Source organism: Nerophis lumbriciformis, linkage group LG25 (genome assembly GCF_033978685.3).
Source record: "Nerophis lumbriciformis linkage group LG25, RoL_Nlum_v2.1, whole genome shotgun sequence".
NCBI lineage: Eukaryota > Metazoa > Chordata > Actinopteri > Syngnathiformes > Syngnathidae > Nerophis > Nerophis lumbriciformis.
Genome location: NC_084572.2, coordinates 25,294,068 through 25,315,456, shown reverse-complemented (window position 1 = coordinate 25,315,456; position 21,389 = coordinate 25,294,068). Strand labels below are relative to the sequence as shown.

Genomic DNA, 21,389 nt, shown 5'->3' with positions numbered 1-21,389 from the left:
TATGGTCTTTTTTCTGCAACATCAAGGTATATATTGACGCTTACATAGGTCTGGTGATAATGTTCCCCTTTAATAAAGGGACTGTTTTCAACCTTCGGACAGGTGCCAAAATAATACTTATATACCGTATTTTCCGCACCGGATTATAAAGCTCACTGCCGATGAATGGTCTATTTTTTTTTCATATATAAAGCGCACCGGATTATAAGGTGCATTAAAGGAGTCATATTATTATTTTTTTTTCTAAATGTAAAACACTTCCTTGTGGTCTACATAACATGTAATGGTGGTTCTTTGGTCAAAATGTTGCATAGATTATGTTTTACAGATCATCTTCAAGCCGCTTTCTGACAGTCGCTTCAGGATGCGCCGTTTTGTGGGCGGTCTTATTTACGTGGTTTACCTTCGGCAGCGTCTTCTCCTTTGTTGTAGCGGTGTAGCGTGCAAGGACGGGGGTGGAAGAAGATGGAGCTAACTGTTTTAATGACATTCAGACTTTACTTCAATCAATAACGGAGCAGCATCTCCTCATCTGGAAACAACAACACCGGAAATGTGTCCCGTGAAAAACCGTCCGACCGGAACTCTAATAACTAAAGTTCCTTGAGTGATTAAAGTAAACTCACCACACCGGTATGTTTTAGCGCTTTCATGGTGAGTTTACTGACAGATACAAGTAAGAACTTTACACTACTTTATATTAGAAATGGCAACAGTGGAGGATGAATGTCACATAACAAGAAGATAGAGAAAAAGAAGAAGCTTATCGACTCGCCGACACGCGCAATTTTTCAGGACTTCTACAGATCCCAAATGCAGATCAGCAGGTATCAGGAGGTAAGAAAAGTTGCTTTTGCATAATATCGCGAAACAAAATGCCAGGTAATATGTCTTACCTTATACACACACCATAATAATACTCCTATGTTTAATGCGCCGACAATCCATCAAGCGGTGCGACTTCATAGCTTACCAAAGTCATAGTAAAACATTTTGATAAATTGTTAAGCGCCGTGTGTAATGTTCAATATTTTCAATGGAACATTTAAAATGTTGGTGTTGTTTACTTGAGACATATTGAAATCATAGTGCTGTCTCCACTTATCTCTTATGTTTGACTGCCATCTACTGGTCACACTTATCATTACACCATGTACCAAATAAAACAGCTTCGAGGTGAGTAAGCTCAACCAAACTTGTTCCTTACATTAGGCGCACCGGGTTATAAGGCGTACTGTCGAGTTTTGAGAAAAAAAAAGGGATTTTAAGTGCGCCTTATAGTCCGGAAAATCCGGTACAATATTTGGTATGTAAATGATAATGGAATCGTTTCAAAATGGGCTACAAAGGCTCCTAATTTGACGTTTGCAGCATTGCAGTAACATATAATGTCATTTCCCGTTGTATCAGTTTCTCAGAACTATCATTAATCTACTTGTTTATTTACCGTTATCTGGTTACTTTTTTTGTGCCTATCTACACCATAAGTGTCCAACTCAAGGCCCGAGGGCAAGATCCTGCCCGACACATCATTGAATGTGGCCCGCGAAAGCCTGGGAATAATGTGGATACTTCATCTTTCTTACTAAATGTTTTCATTGTTTCCATTTTCACAGAAAAAAATGTATACAATGTATAAAATACATGAAATTTCATATGTTTTTAACTTTGATATGTACACAAATATTCAATTGTTATTGGTGTGAATCTTTGGGCACCTCGCCATTCGATTCGAATTCTTAGGGTGAGGATTTGATTCATAATCGTTAATCGATTCAACACGATTCTTGATTCAAACTGATTTTTGCAATGTATTATTTGGTATAAAAATAACAACACCTTAACAAAACAGCTAACATGTTACAAAACCTCCTTTTGGTTGCTGACGTATGACACATACGTGCACCAAGTAAGCATAGAGATGGCCGAAAAAATGTTGTTTTTTAAATTAATTTGTCAAAAAAAATAAAATAAATAAAAATTCTGAAAATTAATACAAAAAAAATCGGGATTCGAATGTGATAAACATTTTTTAGCACCCCTAATTATTATATACAGTTTGTAAAAATAACAATTAATACTTAAATATCTGCCTGTTGACTTACGATTTCAAAGCAAGTTACCCATCAATTTGTACGTACAAAAATCAAATAACCAAATGCATAGGCAATAATATAAGGAGGCGATTATACTTAGGGATGATGTTCGAAACCGGTTCTCCCGATTGTTCGATAAGAAAAGAACCGATTCCATGGATTCGACTCCCTTTTTGAGAACCGGTTCCTGTTATCGAAGCCTCTATACCGTATTTTCACGACCATAGGGCACACCGTATTAAAAGGTGCCGTGTCAGTTGCGGGTGCTACTTCTGTATTTAACGCATAAATAAGGCTTGTGTATGTATGTATGTATATGTATATATATATATACATATATACACACATACATATATATATATACATATATAGATCCATCCATTTTCTACCGCTTGTATATATAATACATTTTAAAATAACATGTTTTTAGGCCATCTCTGCACTTACTCTGCATGTATACATCATATGTCAACAGCCAAGGGGAGCTTATAACCGCTAACTTGTTTTGAAAAGGGTTTACTATAATCTTTATACTAGAGATGTCCGACAATGGCTTTTTTGCTGATATCCGATATTGTCCAACTCTTAATTACCGATACCGATATCAACCGATACTGATATATACAGTCGAGGAATTAACACATTATTATGCCTAAATTTGTTGTGATGCACCGCTGGATGCATTAAACAATGTAACAAGGTTTTCCAAAATAAATCAACTCAAGTTATGGAAAAAAAATGCCAACATGGCACTGCCATATTTATTATTGAAGTCACAAAGTGCATTATTTTTTTTAACATGCCTCAAAATAGCAGCTTGGAATTTGGGACATGTCTCCCTGAGAGAGCATGAGGAGGTTGAGGTGGGCGGGGTTGAGGTGTGTGGGGGGGGGGGTGTTAGGGGGTAGCGGGGGGTGTATATTGTAGCGTCCCGGAAGAGTTAGTGCTGCAAGGGGTTCTGGGTATTTGTTCTGTTGTATTTATGTTGTGTTACGGTGCGGATGTTCTCCTGAAATGCGTTTGTCATTCTTGTTTGGTGTGGGTTCTCAGTGTGGCGCATATTTGTAACAGTGTTAAAGTTGTTTATACGGCCACCCTCAGTGTGACCTGTATGGCTGTTGACCAAGTACGCCTTGCATTCACTTGTGTGTGAAAATCCGTAAACATTATGTGATTGGGCCGGCACGCAAAGGCAGTGCCTTTAAGGTTTATTGGCGCTCTGTACTTCTCCCTATGTCCGTGTACACAGCGGCGTTTTAGAAAGTCATACATTTTACTTTTGGAAACCGATACTTTCCGATATTACATTTTAAAGCATTTATCGGCCGATAATATCGGCAGTCCGATATTATCCGACATCCCTACTTTATACTAAATAATATATTACGAGAATCGGTTTCCAACACAGTGTTACTGTTAAAACTGTGTGTAAAGTTACAGTGGCCAAAATATTAAATACACTTGTTCTATAAAACCTCTGCCTTGTATTTAATGAATACGTGGGACTACTACGCTACTGTAGTTTAATGTCGGTCATTATGGTGGTACTTGGCGAGCAAAGTGTTTTCTGAGGTGAAAAAAGATTGAGAACCACTGATAAAACAGCATTTACCTTGGAAAGTTAACTTTCATAATTGGACATTTTCCTCCGTAGTTACAGCGATGGTTCATTCACCCTCACTTGTGCCCGCACTGCCTCTGTCACGGTGCGGGGAGCTCGCATGAGAAGAGCCTCTCTGTACAAGGGGTCCGTTTGTACTTTGTAGAGCAGTCTTCTTGAAGTTTCTCCCTCCAGTCGGGAGCATCTCCATATTTTCATGGATAAATGTCGTTTTTCGCCCACAAAAAGCTGCCTCCCCTTGCTTCAGTATGATGCCTGATTCTACCGTCATGTCGGCTTGAACAGCCTCACCGAGTTGGTCATGATGTTATTATTTATCAATTCAGTTACTATCATCCATTTCTTCTTTCCAGCACTGTTTATTTAAACTCACTTTTACTATTTCGAAAGGTTGGGGGAAAACCCGACATGTCGATCTGTAGCTTCATGCTAAATGCTAGAAGACCGGAAGTGTGTGGGCCGGGCTTATGTGGTTCCTGACAATCAGCACGCCCTCTAGTGGTTGGGAGACTCACAACATAAATAAAAAAAAGCCCAGAACAGCTCGTATATCAGTCAAAATCATACTTGCCAACCCTCCCGAATTTTCCGGGAGACTCCCAAAATTCATTGCCTCTCCCGAAAACCTCCCGGGACAAATATTCTCCCGAAAATCTCCCGATTTTCAGCCGGAGCTGGAGGCCACACCCCCTCCAGTTCCATGCGGACCTGAGTGAGGACAGCCTTTTTTCAGATGGGAGGACAACAGAGTGACAAGAAATAAATCATCCAGACTCGAGATAAATTGTATTATTATGTTTATCTTACCTAAAAATAAATATATTTATTAATTAAAAAAACAAAAAACTAAATACATGTTGACTATATTTTGCTAAAAACATCAAAAATTAATTGTATTTTTATTTGTATTTTTTCCGACTCCTTATTACATCCAGCCATAGAATTATGCATTAAAATAAACATATTTGAAATAATTAATTTTAAATGATCATAATAATTCATTTAAAATGACCATATTTAATTATTAAAATATTTGCTTGTTTATCAACAACTTTAGCATTTTATTCATTACATTTTGAAGCTCTCAGAAGCCAAGTTATGTTATATTCCTTAATATTTATTTATGCAAGTTTGAAGTATCAATTATCTAAACACAGTTTTGTTTGCATATTTTCAGGATGTATATATATATATATATATATGAATTCTAGTTGTCAATATACTCCTCCCCTCTTAACCACGCCCTGCCCCACCTTCGACCACGCCCCTCACCCCCCACCTCCCGAAATCGGAGGTCTCAAGGTTGGCAAGTATGGTCAAAATACTCGTAAGTGGAGGTAAAACTAAACATTCTTTTATATGGAAATAACAAAAAACTGCAGCAGCTTTTATGTATAAAACATTTTAATTATTTTACAATGAGGGAGTACACAATATCTTCAAGTGTTTGCTAAAAAACGTAGCCAGCACCGGGTACTCGTACACGCACATTCTCACACACACACACACACACACACTCACACTCATTCTCTCACAAAACAACAAAATGAACTGTATATAACATCTTCTGAATGCATAATACACATCTGCTAAAGGGAACATATTCACAGGTCTCTGGCACAGAACTCTCCCTCCTTCTGTGTCTTATACATTTTCATATCGACTCATCTCTACAAACGTCGACCTAAAGTCTACTTAAGTACTTAAAGCTGTGTGGGATTACAAACATGAACTCACAGTTCTTGTCATGGGGGCATGAAAAGGGTTGAAAAGTGACTCTGTATTTGGCAGGAATAAAGATTTGACAAGCACCAATAATGCACAGGAGGCGACGATATCAGCATCCTCCATCATCATCATCATCTTGTGCTTTTGTGTCCTTAGTTCAATCTCTGTGCAACAACTCCACAACAACCATGATCTCTCCATCGCTACATCCAACAAGAAAGCATTGATTATTACTAGATGATACAATCTCTACTCTTTTTTTTATGAAAATACATTTTCCGAAAGGCACATTGTTTTAGCATACACAGATACAAGGTCAATGGTACCACTGGAAGTCAAGGACTTCAGACAAGGACTATTATTAGGCCCACAGTGAAAAGACAAAAAAAAAAGAAAAAGAAAAGAAAAATATTTTACTGCAGGGATAATGCCGGAGAATAATTGGAATTTTATGAGAATTAAGTCAGAATATTCAGAGGGAAAAAAATACTAGCTTTGTGGAAAAAATAGGCTGATATTATTTAGAAAATAAAGTTGTAATAATACAAGAAACAACACATCTGTAATATTATTAGGAAAAGGTGGAGATTTTATGTGGAATAAATTTGTGAAATTGCAGGGGGGAAAGTATAATTTATAGAAAAATATTTTGATCGTATGAACATTTTAAATTTTAAATCCCGTGATTTTTTTTTTCCGTGAGAATTGTATAACTTTTTAATCAGCATTTTCACACCATTTAGCTCAGTATGCAAAAACGTTTTTTTCGAGAAGTTTTTACAACCTTTTGTTAACAAACTTTTCTCTCGTAGTTACGACAAATTCTCAAAACAGAACTTTTTTCCAATGATTTTACAACATTTTAAAAATGCTTCTTATAATGCAATCGCCTTTCCCTCCTTTATTGCTTGCACATGTTGCAACGTTTTCCCCGTGACTTATCCTCACAGAATCTTACAATTCCTCACGTTTGTGTCAGAATTGTAAATTTTTTTCCTGAGAATTTTAATTACTGTTTCAACTTTTTTTCTTATTCTTTCAAACACTTTTTACTCAGTATTGTATAACTTTTAAATCTGATTTTTCAAACTATTTCCGTTACAGTTTTCTTCCGATAATTATTTACGACCTTTTATTGACAAACTTTTTTCTCGTGTTAGTAACAAATCAAAATTATACACATTTTTGATCAGAATTATCTACTTTTCACCCAGAATTTTAAATCATTTTGTCCACAGAATAAAAAAAAAAGATTTCTTATAATTTAATCACCTTTTCCACTTTTATTGTTACAACTTTCTTCCCCTCATACTATTAACAGTTTTCCTTAGAATTATATAACTTATTTACACATAATTTTCCACTTTTTCTTCAGAATTTTCAGATCATTATAAATTTATTTTTTTTACCTCAGAACCTCATACATTTTTCTCACAATTTTGACCCTTTTTTCTTCACACATATTTTTTCTCAGACATGTAAAAAAAAATAAAGTTTTCCTAATTTTACTGTTTTGTTGTCTTTTCAGCATGGCCCTCACACTCACACATTGAAGTGCACATTGAATGATTTTTCGGGAAGTCTAACCATCAATGATTTGAATTTGCTGGGTCCATTCCGACAGGGAGGTTCTGTGCAAGAGAGTCATTATTATGGTTGAACTCAGTTAGCCAACAGACTAAAAACAAAGTCGAACGCTACAAACAGTCACGTGCTCATCACTGACAAGAATGTAAACTGTCAATGACCACACAAAAACAGCTTTTTTTTTTTTGTTTGTTTCATCTCCGTGTTTTTCTTTGCCCTCCTGCAGTGTTTGAAGAGAGTGCAGTTAGGAGGTCATCAAAAAAAAAAGAGTTGGTCGCCATTAAATGCACCACGGAGTCCAAAAAGAAAAACCACCTGGTTGTCTTCAAAAAAAAAGAAATACAATTGAAAAACCCTGCCTGCCCTTAAAAAGAAAAGCGCACGATGGTCATATTGCTGTGTCTGAATGGAAGTAACACTGTTGGAGCCGAGCACCGAGAGGCCGGAGGATTCACGCCGGAAGCTGCCATCGGTTGAAATATTCTTAAAAATCGCTCCTCTCTCGGTGACGCCCACTCAACCAACACAAAGTCAACATTCGCTAGAAAAGAAAAGATATCAACGCGCTTCAAAGCTTCTGGTGACCGACGAGAAGCTGCCAAGGGACGTTACCAGTGTGTGGTTTGGACATTGGGGGCCATGACAGAGGCTTCACTGGCAGGTGGTGGTGTTGGTGGTGGTAGTGGTGGTGGCGGGAGGAGGGGGGCGGCCCCAGAGGATGCACAGGGGTCTCTCCTTGTGCGCCTCCTGCTGGTTGGAAGTGTTTTTTTGGCGTGTCACTTGCGTTTGCGAGCGATCGGGTGGGATGAGGAGCTGAAGAAGGGGGAGGAATGTTTTTTTTTGGGGGGGCGGGGGGCGGGCGACCTGAGTAGGGTCTGGACATGGTGTGGGGGTGGAGAGGGTAGGGAGGGGGGGCTCACCAAGGCACAGAACAGAGCAGGAGAGTCACTCAATGGGAGAGAGTCTCTCTTGATATAGTAATCTATACACACACTCATTGGCCACTACATTAGGTACACCCTCTAATGAGAGCGACTTTACAGAGATAATAATTCATTGCAACCGAGGGGATGAAGAAGGCTGTAATTAAAGGGAAACTCGCGCAAAAAGATATTATTCAATAAAAAAAAAGTCATACATATCCGTGAGTAAAAATGTAGTACTGTGAGAGATTAAAAAAAACGTGCCATATTATGCAAAAAAAAAAAAGTCATAATTTTGCAGAAAAATATTATACTACGACAAACAATTACGATCCCGTTGTGGTATTTCAAGAAGAATGTAATCATTTTCCGAGAGTAAGGTTGTAATATTTTGAGGAAAAAACGGTGCTATAAAAATGTGACAAAATATTATGAGCACAAGAAAAAGTCATCATTTTCTGAGAAAAAAAAGAAGTTGTACTGTATAATGAGGGGGGAAAAAACAACTTGCAATATTATGCACAAAAATTCACAATTTTTAATAGTATTATGACCAAATTTTACGAGCACCATATGGTATTTTCGGGGGAAAAAAGTCATAATTTTGCAGAAAAAAATTATACTACGACAAATAATTACGATCACATTGTGGTATTTCAAGAAGAATGTAATCATTTTCCGAGAGTAAGGTTGGAATATTTTGAGAAAAAACGGTGCTATAAAAATGTGACAAAATATTATGAGTGCAAGAAAAAGTCCTAATTTTCTGAGAAAAAAAAGAAGTTGTACTGTATAATGAGGGGGAAAAACAACTTGCAATATTATGCACAAAAATTCATAAATTTTAATAGTATTATGACAAAATTTTACGAGCATCGTATGGTATTTCCGGGAAAAAAAAGTCATAATTTTGCAGAAAAAAATTATACTACGACAAATAATTATGATCACGTTGTGGTATTTCAAGAAGAATGTAATCATTTTCCGAGAGTAAGGTTGTAATATTTTGAGAAAAAAATGGTGCTATAAAAATGTGACAAAATATTATGAGTACAAGAAAAAGTCATCATTTTCTGAGAAAAAAAAAGTTGTACTGTATAATGAGGGGGGAAACAACTTGCAATATTATGCACAAAAATTCATAATTTTTAATAGTATTATGACAAAATTTTACGAGCATCGTATAGTATTTCCGGGAAAAAAAAGTCATAATTTTGCAGAAAAAAATTATACTACGACAAATAATTATGATCACGTTGTGGTATTTCAAGAAGAATGTAATCATTTTCCGAGAGTAAGGTTGTAATATTTTGAGAAAAAAATGGTGCTATAAAAATGTGACAAAATATTATGAGTGCAAGAAAAAGTCCTAATTTTCTGAGAAAAAAAAAAAGTTGTACTGTATAATGAGGGGGGAAACAACTTGCAATATTATGCACAAAAATTCATAATTTTTAATAGTATTATGACAAAATTTTACGAGCACCGTATGGTATTTCCGGAAAAAAAAGTCATAATTTTGCAGAAAAAAAAAATACTACGACAAATAATTACGATCACTTTGTGGTATTTCAAGAAGAATGTAATAATTTTCCGAGAGTAAGGTTGTAATATTTTGAGAAAAAAACGGTGCTATAAAAATGTGACAAAATATGAGCGCAAGAAAAAGTCATAATTTTCTGATAAAAAAAAGTTGTACTGTATAATGAGGGCGAAAAAAACAACAACTTGCAATATTGTGCACAAAAAGTCATATTATTACAGGAAGAAATTGTATTATGACAAAATCTTATGAGCATCGTATGGTATTTCAGGGAAAAAAAAAATCACAATTTTGCAAGAATGAAACTGTATTATTGCGTAAAAAAACCCTTGATGTATTAAGGAAAAATGTCATACTTTTATGAATAAATTTAATTGTTGTGATTCTATGAAAATAAAATAAAAATTAATGAATTTTCCGTGACTAATTTATTGGCTGAAAAAAAATAATTAATTAATATTAGGTATATAAATGTCAAAACCTTCCAAGAATCAAGCTGTGGTATTACGAGAAAAAGTCTATTTTTCCGAAAGAAAAAAAAAAGAAAAATGAATTGTAATGACACAAACATTTTAAATGATTAATTATGAGGAAAATGTAAAAAAACCCCGCCGTATTTCCCCCCTATAGCATTACAAAAAATAAGGCTTAAAATCATAAGAGAAAACAGGGGGATAATGATGAAAAGGTTGTCGGACTGCTCTCATGTAGCTAAATAGGTAACCATAATAGTAGATAGTTTTACGCTCGGAGACAACCACTATGTATCCCACGGGGCATCATCCAATTGTTTTTGATGCTAACAGCATTATTATCTCTGTAAAGGCTTTTTGATTGGACTTTTTTGTGCATTCATACATATATATATATATATATACACACATATATATACATATGTATATACACACACACACACACACACACACACACACACACACACATATATATATATATATATATATATATATATATATATATATAATGTATATACAGACACAAAATAAGTATGTATGTACACACAACAACATATATACACTCACTTTTTTGTCTTTAAAAGACCACATGTAAGAAAACAGAATACAAAATGTAATGCGAGAAATAGACGACACTGGCGATTAGAGCTTCTTTTTGTATGTTTGATATCTTTTGAGTCTTTTTTTTTGGTAAGGCCCGACGTGACGAAGCGCCGCCTTTTTTTTTTTTGCAAAGTGTTGCTGCAGAAAGCTTGCGAAGATAGAAAAGAAAGCAACAGAAGCGCCTCCTCCGTCAATAGTGACTGTCGTCTGTAACCTTAAAAGGAAGGTCATAGAAAGCGAGGCGGACCACGGACACAAGATCGTGATCGGTCTCCAGGTGAACATGATTAGTTTTGCTACCAGAGAGATTTTTTAAAAGTTGGACACCCTCAGCTTTGATTTGTTAATCAGGTTACGTCACACACTCAGGGTGAACACATGGACAAGGCTGCAGCAGAATAAATGCCAATTCTGGACACATTTTGTACCCATGTTTACATTTTTTTTTTTTTTTTTGAGAAAAAAGGGGGTATCCAGAACCATCTAAACACTCGGAGGAAGCCCCCGTCCTCCTGCGTGTTTTGCTACATCGCTTCGCTACTGAGGAATAGAGTTCAAAAGTTTGTCCTTTACTTTGCCGTAGTAGTCCGTCCGCAATATAGCGTGTTCTCGTGTAGTGGTCAGTAGTGTGGAGTAGTGGCGAGGCAATCATCCGAATAAAAATCTACGGACAGTCTTCTCTGCTGCAGCTCTCTCACTCGTTTGGCTTGTTGTTAGCCAGAACATCGGCTTTGTTGGGATATAAAAATAGATGCCGTTGATGATTTTTGACGTGGAGTACTATTCACTTACGTACATACAGTATATAAACATTCACACTAATGTCCAATTCAGATTTTTTCGTTAAATCCGATCTTTTCATTTAGTCGTTTACATTACCAAAAAAATATGTAGATTACGTAAATCAGATACATCGGAATTGAACAGCAACGTAAACAAAGCAAAAGAGAGCATTAACCGATTTAAGGCTAGATCACACTGCCCAATTCAAACTTTTTATGAAATCCGATCTTTTTATGTAATTGTTCACATAAAACTACAAAAAAAATGGAGATTACTGAAATCAGATACAGTTCACATCGGAATTGAACTGCAGTGTGAATATAGCAAAAGAGTGGATTACCCTATCTTAGGCTACGTTCACACAGCAGAAAGATCGAATTTTGTGTCGAATCCGATCTTTTTACGTAGCCGTTTACAATACCAACAAAAATATGAGACTTCTATGTATGTTTAATGCATGTCTGTTTTGGTGAGGAATCGAGACACTCGTCATCCTCCGTTGACGTATTGGTCGGCAACATGAACGTTTAAACTGCGGTCGCATCGGATACGTATACGATTTATATTCATCGGATTTGAAAAATAAAAAATGAAAAAAAATCAGATACAGGTAACGTGCAAAAAGATCTGAATTGACCTGCAGTGTGAACATAGCTATAGAGAGAATTAGCCCATATTAGGCTATGTTCACACTGCGGGTTATAATGCCCAATCATCATTTTTTGGTTAAATCCGATCTTTTCTTGTGGCCTTCACATTACCCCCAAAAATATGTGACTTCCATGTATGTCTAATGTGAGCGGAATGCATCCGTGAACTGACGAGCGAGGCACAAAACACGTCGTCACGAAGTAAACACGGCACTGATTTGTGTTGTGGCGTACGTCGGATTTGAAGAAATCTGAATAGAACTGTTTTAATAGACATTAAAAAAATCTCAAAAAACTCAAAATGTATCTGCAGTGTGAACATAGCCATGTGGAAAATTTCTTAGCTTGATGACGCTAACTTTAGCATTACCACCACAGGATATTAAGCACAATTCAGTTATTTTTGTTGAATCCGATCTTTTTATGAAGTTGAAAAATATGCGACTTCTATGAATGTCTAATGTGAACACAATGCTTCCGTGAACTGACGAGCGAGGCACAAAACACGTCGTCACGAAGTAAACACGGCACCGATTTGTGTTGTGGCGTACGTCGGATTTGAAAAAATCTGAATAGAACTGTTCTAATTGACATTAAAAAAAATCAGATACAGGCAAAAAAAACTCGGAATTGATCTGCAGTGTGAACATAGCCGTGTGGAAAATTACTTTAGCTTTCGCTTAGCCTAGCTCGATGAAGCTAACTTTAGCATTCACATTACAGGATATTACCGTATTTTTCGGACTATAAGTCGCAGTTTTTTTCATAGTTTTTTTCATAAGTCGCTCCTTATACTCAGGAGCGACTTATGTGTGAAATTATTAACACATTACCGTAAAATATCAAATAATATTATTTAGCTCATTCACGTAAGAGACTAGACGTATAAGATTTCATGGGATTTAGCGATTAGGAGTTACAGATTGTTTGGTAAACGTATAGCATGTTCTATATGTTATAGTTATTTAAATGACTCTTACCATAATATGTTACGTTAACATACCAGGCACGTTCTCAGTTGGTTATTTATGCCTCATATAACGTACACTTATTCAGCCTGTTGTTCACTATTCTTTATTTATTTTAAATTACCTTTCAAATGTCTATTCTTGGTGTTGGGTTTTATCAAATAAATGTCCCCAAAAAATGCGACTTATACTCCAGTGCGACTTATATATGTTTTTTTCCTTCTTTATTATGCATTTTCGGCCGGTGCGACTTATACTCCGAAAAATACGGTAAGCACAATTCAGTTTTTTTTGTTGAATCCGATCTTTTTATGAAGTTGAAAAATATGCGACTTCTATGAATGTCTTATGTGAACAGAATGCGTCCGTGAACTGACAAAACAAAGATGTTACACGAGTGGCCTTGCGCATTTATGTTAAGGTCTAGGTCGGATTTGAAAACATCTGAATTGTACTGAAAATGTCACATGTGGGCAAAAAAAATCGGAATTGACCTGCAGTGTGAACATAGCCGTGTTTCAGCTTAGTTAAGCTAGCTTTCTCAACCTGAACATGAATACTATAATAAGAGGCAATACATTCATTGTTTCTGTTATAACTTCCGCCGTGAATAAGAAAAATTAAATTTCTTAAGGATATATTTGAAGACGCTCGTGTTTTGTGTTTTCTTTGGCAAAACCAGGCTAACTGGTTCCCCTTCTCTCTGGTTCAGAGCGAAACGTTTCCTGGGTTCCAGCGTGGGAACAGTATTGATCTTCTCACGCCGGTGTGACTTATTGCCTCAAGTCGGCTTGTACTTTGAGGTCCTGAAGTCGTCTACAACAGAAGCAAAGACGGGTTATTTGCATATTTTCTAGCCTAGTCTGCGTGTTATTGCCTCATGGGCCAGACATGCAGATTTTGTTATGCTGTTTTTAAACCTGTTGGGAACTAGGTGACATTTTTTTTTTACACACACACACACACACACACACACACACACACACACACACACACACACACACACACACACACACACACACACACACACACACACACACACACACACACGCACACACTCCCAGGTCCTGATTAACAAGATAAAGCTATCCATCTCACCACAGAAGTCCCCCACTGCTCTCCCAGAGCCTGCAGCTCCGCCGGCTTAAGGGGGAAGGTTGGATTTGTAGGGCGGGGCAGGGCGTGACAGAAAGGGGCGTGTTCGGACAGGATACAACAGGGTGAGGTAGGGTCAGTGGAATAAGGAAGGGATGTATGAAAGAAAGGCTTGAGTGGCGTTTCAGCAAAACGGTTTTCTGCGGCACCGCCTTTGTGGACTGCTCCGATGTAGGGTGGCGCTGGAGACTGCGAACAGTCACGGTGGCTACGGCGGTGGTCCGGGTGTGGGCGAGTGAAGAAGCGGGTTCATCTGGCCATGGGGGTCTAACAGTGGTGTGGCTGCAGTCTGTGGGAATGTGAGGCCGTGTAGCTGGTGTCGCTGGAGCTGCTCTGGAGGCTGTAGTGGTCCTCCTCTTCCTCCTCCTCCTCCTCCTCCTCCTCTTCTTCTACCTCAGGGTCGCTGATGCTGCCCACGCTGTCTGCCTCGCCAGGGGTTAAATCCATACCTTCGATATCCACCTCTGCGAAAAGAAAGAAATGGAAACTTAAATTTGGTCCAAACAGTGACCAAGAATTAAAGGGGAATATTATCACAATTTCAGAATTGTTAAAACCATTAAAAATCAGTTCCCAGTGACTTATTATATTTTTCGAAGTTTTTTTCCAAACTTTACCCATCACGCAATATCCCTAAAAAAAGCTTCAAAGTGCCTGATTTTAACCATCGTTATATACACACCCGTCCATTTTCCTGTGACGTCACATAGTGAAGCCAACACAAACAAACATGGCGGATAGAACAGCAAGCTATAGCGACATTAGTTCGGATTCAGACTCGGATTTCAGCGGCTTAAGCGATTCAACAGATTACGAATGTATTGAAACGGATGGTTGTAGTGTGGAGGAAACGAAATTGAAGAAGAAACTGAAGCTATTGAGCCATATCGGTTTGAACCGTATGCAAGCGAAAACAACGAAAACGACACGACAGCCAGCGACACGGGAGAAAGCGAGGACGAATTCGGCGATCGCCTTCTAAACAACGATTGGTATGTGTTTGTTTGGCATTAAAGGAAACTAACAACTATGAACTAGGTTTACAGCATATGAAATACATTTGGCAACAACATGCACTTTGAGAGTGCAGACAGCCCAATTTTCATCAATTAATATATTCTGTAGACATACCCTCATCCGCGCTCTTTTCCTGAAAGCTGATCTGTCCAGTTTTGGAGTTGATGTCAGCAGGCCAGGTAAGCTAGGGTCGATAGCTCGCTCGTCTGCGGGAACAAACTGCCGCCATTGCTTGCCGTGCTACCGGGGTCCTTTGTCCCTGAATTGCTCACACACTCCGGCAGATTCAATGGGGGTTTGGCGGCAGATTTCTTTGACTTTATCGTTGGAAATGCATCTGCTTTGAGTGTCGCAGGATATCCACACATTCTTGCCATCTCTGTCGTAGCATAGCTTTCGTCGGTAAAGTGTGCGGAACAAACGTCCAATTTCTTGCCACTTTCGCATCTTTGGGCCACTGGTGCAACTTGAATCCGTCTCTGTTCGTGTTGTTACACCCTCCGACAACACACCGACGAGGCATGATGTCTCCAAGGTACGGAAAACAGTCGAAAAAACGGAAAATAACAGAGCTGATTTGACTCGGTGTTTGAGAAAATGGCGGATTGCTTCCCGATGTGACGCCACGTTGTGACGTCATCGCTCCGAGAGCGAATATTAGAAAGGCGTTTAATTCGCCAAAATTCACCCATTTAGAGTTCGGAAATCGGTTAAAAAAATATATGGTCTTTTTTCTGCAACATCAAGGTATATATTGACGCTTACATAGGTCTGGTGATAATGTTCCCCTTTAATCAATGATACAATTCTACACATTGAGTCTATTAGAGTGCTAAAACTGCCAATTAGAGATGTCCGATAATATTGGACTGCCGATGTTATCGGCCGATAAATGCTTTAAAATGTAACATCGGAAATTATCGGTATCGGTTTCAAAAAGTTACATTTATGACTTTTTAAAACGCCGCTGTACGGAGTGGTACACGGACGTAGGGAGAAGTACAGAGCGCCAATAAACCTTAAAGGCACTGCCTTTGCGTGCCGGCCCAATCACATAATATCTACAGCTTTTCACACACACAAGTGAATGCAATTCATACTTGGTCAACAGCCATACAGGTCACACTGAGGGTGGCCGTATAAACAACTTTAACACTGTTACAAATATGCGCCACACTGTGAACTCGCACCAAACAAGAATGACAAACACATTTCGGGAGAACATCCGCACCGTAACACAACATGAATACAACAAAAACAAATACCCAAAACCCCTTGCAGCACTAAATCTTCCGGGACGCTACAATATACACCCCCCGCTACCATCTACCCCCCCCCCTCCCCACCTCAACCTTCTCATGCTCTCCCTGAGAGAGCATGTCCCAAACTCCAAGCTGCTGTTTTGAGGCATGTTAAAAAAAAAAAAAGTACTTTGTGACTTCAATAATAAATATGGCAGTGCCATGTTGGCATTTTTTTTCCCCATAACTTGAGTTGATTTATTTTGGAAAACCTTGTTACATTGTTTAATGCATCCAGCGGGGCATCACAACAAAATTAGGCATAATAATGTGTTAATTTCACGACTGTATATATCGGCATCGGTTGATATCGGAATCGGTAATTAAGAGTTGGACAATATCGGAATAGCGGATATCGGCAAAAAAGCCATTATCGGACATCTCCACTGCCAATAGTTAATCAATAGTCAATATATCAGTGTGCAGCTTTTTAAACACCACTAAAGGCTTTTTTTATTGAGGAAGTTAAATTTTGTTGTTTGTTTTCATTGCTGCTATTTTAACTGTTTTTTTTAAAAACGTTACAAGGCAATTTTTTTTTTTGCAATTTGCTTTTCCTTTCTTTTTAAATGGACAACATTTTAATAGTCATTTTAATTTTTTAACATCTGAATGAGCAGCACAGTTACAGTATAAATAACTATTTATGAATGAATTAGTCTTCTTTGTAGTTTGTAAGCACATGCCTAAAATAACTTAAGATGCATTTTGAAGTCGATGGAAAAATTTGAGTCATTAAATGTGTGTACGCTTTATCATCCGATTAGTCGGTTAATCGTTAAGATAATCCTTGACTAATCGACTATTAAAATAATCGTTAGCTGCAGCCCTTACTTCTTCACTTCCAACCTTAGGACTAACTTGACTTTACACTGACGCTGTAAAAAATCGTCAAAGTTGTGTGCCAAGGCGGGTCCCAGCTGTTTTTTAAAGGAACAATCCTAAAGACGTTACCACCTGCAAAATGCCAGTAAAAAATCTCCTGCAGCAAGTAGCTTAAGAGTAAAGCCAGATTTCATTACACAGTGTGTGAGGTGTTAACCTCTAGACCAGTGCCATCACCTGAGGACCAGGCTGAGGATAATCATCAAGTCAATAAGATCACTGCGATGTCAAGAGGTTAGAGGTCAGCGGACAGCAAAGAGTTGGAGCGAACAGTGATGGCGTCAAGGCCTGACCGACATATGGGGAGGCCATCGGGCGCAGCTCATTTCGGTCGGATGAGCACTCCAGTCAGCTGTCACGCTGGCAGATATCTGAAAACGCAGCCTGAGTCAGCCTACCTTGTTCAGAGTCGGTGGAGATGGTGGAGCCCATGCTGTCGGTGCGGATGCGCTCCACGCTTCCTGACACCGAGAGCTGCTCGAGGCGGCGTTTGAGGTAGCGGTGCTCTCTTTGCAGCTGCTCCTTCGTGTTTAAAGCCTTTTTGTCTTGCTCCTCCAGCTTCTGCACAACAACACACACAAAAGCAGGCCATCAAAATGTGTCGGATCCAAACAAAAAATGCAAAAAGATAGAAATCATGTATGGAAGGTGACATCAACCAAAACAAAGCTGATGGCATGTCTGCTACTCTCTCCACAAACTGGTAAACTCAGTTTAGGACAGGGCTATTCATGGAGGTGTGGGCGAATGACACCATAATTTGCATTAAATTCCTAAAAACACTACAGTGTTCCTGTTGTATAGAGCAGTGGTCCTCAACCTTTTTGTAACTGCGGACCGGGGGTGTTTTTATATTTTTATTATTTATTTTTTTTCATAAAAAAATACAATCATGTGTGCTTACGGACTGTATCCCTACAGACTGTATTGATCTATATTGATATATAATGATGTAGGAACCAGAAATATTAATAACAGAAAGAACCCTTTTGTGTGAATGAGTGTAAATGGGGGAGGGAGGTTTTTTGGGTTGGTGCACTAATTGTAAGCGTATCTTGTGTTTTTTATGTTGATTTAATTAAAAAAAACAATTTTTATTTTTATTTTATTTTATTTTTTTAATTTCTTGTGTGGCCCGGTACCAATCGTTCCACGGACCGGTACCGGGCCACGGCCCTGTGGTTGGGGACCACTGGTATAGAGGACCTTGGACCACTGTAAACACATTGGCAGATCCTTGCATTGACATTTCAGCCTTGCTAACAAACAGAGAATACTGAGGCCAAACTTGTGACTTAGATCAGTGTTTTTCAACCTTTTTTGAGGCAAGGCCCATTTTTTTCCATTGAAAAATACGGAGGCACACCACCAGCAGAAAACGTTAAAAAAATGATACTCCAGCAGGTCGTCGTGCCGTATTTTGAGTTTGTTGGTGTTTTCCTGCGCTTTAGTTCTTGTCTTGCGCTGTTTTTTTGGTGGCCCTTCCTGTTTTGTTGGTGTTTTCCTTATGCAAATATATTTTATTGAATTTTACAGTTAAAATTGTTGGTGTTTTCCTGTAACAGTTTCATGTCTTCCATTCATACTTGCCAACCTTAAGACCTCCGATTTCGGGAGGTGGGGGTGGGGGTGGGGGGGGGAGGGGCGTGGTTAAGAGGGGAGGAGTATATTTACAGCTAGAATTTACCAAGTCAAGTATTTCATATATATATATATATATGAGAAATACTTGACTTTCAGTGAATCCTAGCTATATATATATATATATATATATATATATATATATATATATATATATATATATATATATATATATATATATATATATATTTACTTTATTATTACTGTATATATATATATATATATATATATATATATATATATATATATATATATATATATATATATATATATATATATATATATATAAGAGACATACTTGAATTTCAGTGTTCATTTATTTACACATATAAACACACACATAACACTCATCTACTCATTGTTGAGTTAAGGGTTGAATTGTCCATCCTTGTTCTATTCTCTGTCACTATTTTTCTAACCATGCTGAACACCCTCTCTGATGATACATTCTGCTTCGTCTCCATGTTGTGTGCGCAGTTGTGCACTGCTCTCTCTAAAAGCCCTAGATGTTATTGTCACATATGCATGTACAGTAGATGGCAGTATTGTCCTGTTTAAGAGTGTCACAACATTGCTGTTTACTGCAGACGAACTGCTTTACGGTAGACGAAAACGTGACTGCTGTTGTTGTGTGTTGTTACCGCGCTGGGAGGACGTTAATGAAACTGCCTAACAATAAACCCACATAAGAAACCAAGAACTCGCCCTCGATCATTCTACAGTTGTAACGTGATTGGGCAGGCACGCTGTTTATATTGTGGGAAAGCGGACGTGAAAACAGGCTGTCGACACGTCACTCAGGTCCGCCTGAATTTGAGGAGATTTTCGGGAGAGAAATTGTCCCGGGAGGTTTTCGAGAGAGGCGCTGAATTTCGGGAGTCTCCCGGAAAATCCGGAAGGGTTGGCAAGTATGCTTCCATTGAGCGCTATTTCCCGCACCTGCTTTGTGTTAGCAAGCAAGGCTATTTAAGTTGTTGCTATCCTTTTTTGTGTGGACATTGTTGATTGTCATGTCATGTACGGATGTACTTTGTGGACACCGTAAGTTTTTGCTGTCGTCCAGCATTCTGTTTCTGTTTACTTTGTAGCCAGTTCAGTTTAACTTTTGTTTTGCATAGCCATTGCCTTTTCCTTTCCCTTTTGTTAATTTTTGGTTTAAGCATTACATACCTTTTTACCTGCACCCTGCCTCCCGCTGTGCTCTGCATACTGGTATCACAACAAACCATCCTCGTCTCAACCGACACATTCCGACTTTTACAAAGCAATTAACTACCTGCTGCCACCTACTGACATGGAGTATTACGTGGTTACCCTGCCGAGTTCTACCGAGCACAGACACTAAGCAACGGCACATTATTTGCAGATTCTAATTATTGATTTGCAAAAAATTTTTTGGGGACTAATTAGGTGAAGTTGCATAATTTCCCGCGGTGGTTGAAAAACACTGACTAAGATAACTGAGGCGTTCCTGTGGCATGTTTACTTCAGATGCAGTCATTAGTAATTTGTTCAACTTCTTTAGTTATACTAGTGCTGTTCCCTCAAGGTTTTATTCTGGGTCTTGGTGTTTAGTTAAAAAAATAACTTGAGAGAGACACACATATTTGCAGCAGCAGATAAAATGCTGTCATAAAGATACTCTGACTTGTTTTTTTGCAAAAGGTCCTTAAAAACAACAGAGCGCTCCTGTAAATAAACCAACATAGAGGTAGAGGATGCTGGTTCTCCGGAATATACAAAATAAGACAAATAGTGGCGGGAAGTCCGGCCCCCCTGTCCTTAGCTTTCTGTAACTGTGTTCCCCCCAAAACTTCGTTAAATATCCCTAATTTAGGATGGTGACAGATAATGTGACAAATATGAGGTCTATTTTTGTAGTAACTACTCAAAACATGCATGTGCACTGACTAAAACTGAAACTTGATCAAACCGGTTTGATTTTCAGGTCAACCCAGCCAAGTAAGAAAAGAAAGTACAGGTTTCGACATTTCAATAAGGAAGTGGCCCAAATGACCAGGCGTAAATAAACTATGATTTGACTCCGTGTGGGAATGGATCTTGTTTGTATTTGAACGTTTCCAGTGGTGAGTGAAAGAGAAGTCTCGTACTTTTCAGGCCAGGGGATTTTTGCGACAATAACCAGGATGTGACTTCTGAGCAGAGACGGCACGCACAATAAACTTTGAATGAAGCGTGACGACGACCACATGGTAACTCACTGCTGGTAAACAGAATGATGGGAAAAGTGTGATTCCAGCTTCAACAAAAAACAAAACAATGGTCCTTGCAACAGATTAAATCCTGCAGACTAAAGACATACAACTCAAAGTATAATGCAGCCATCACTCTTCCTAACTGAGTATGGGGGTCTTAGGGTATTATTCTTTTGCACAAAGCTACTTACAGTGACAG

At 38.2% G+C, this 21,389-nt stretch overlaps 1 protein-coding gene across 1 annotated transcript in view; it reads right to left on the bottom strand.

Moving 5' to 3' along the window:
- Positions 1-13,937: 13,937 nt before the first annotated feature.
- mxd4 (MAX dimerization protein 4) overlaps positions 13,938-21,389 on the bottom strand; it is a 68,277-nt gene continuing 60,825 nt past the window's right edge. Inside the window, exons 5-6 of the mRNA XM_061984048.1 lie at positions 17,732-17,894; positions 13,938-14,594 (exon numbers count right to left, since the gene is read on the bottom strand). Coding sequence (XP_061840032.1) covers positions 14,398-14,594; positions 17,732-17,894 — 360 coding nt within the window. The 3' untranslated portion in view covers positions 13,938-14,397. The remainder of the gene's footprint in view (positions 14,595-17,731; positions 17,895-21,389) is intronic.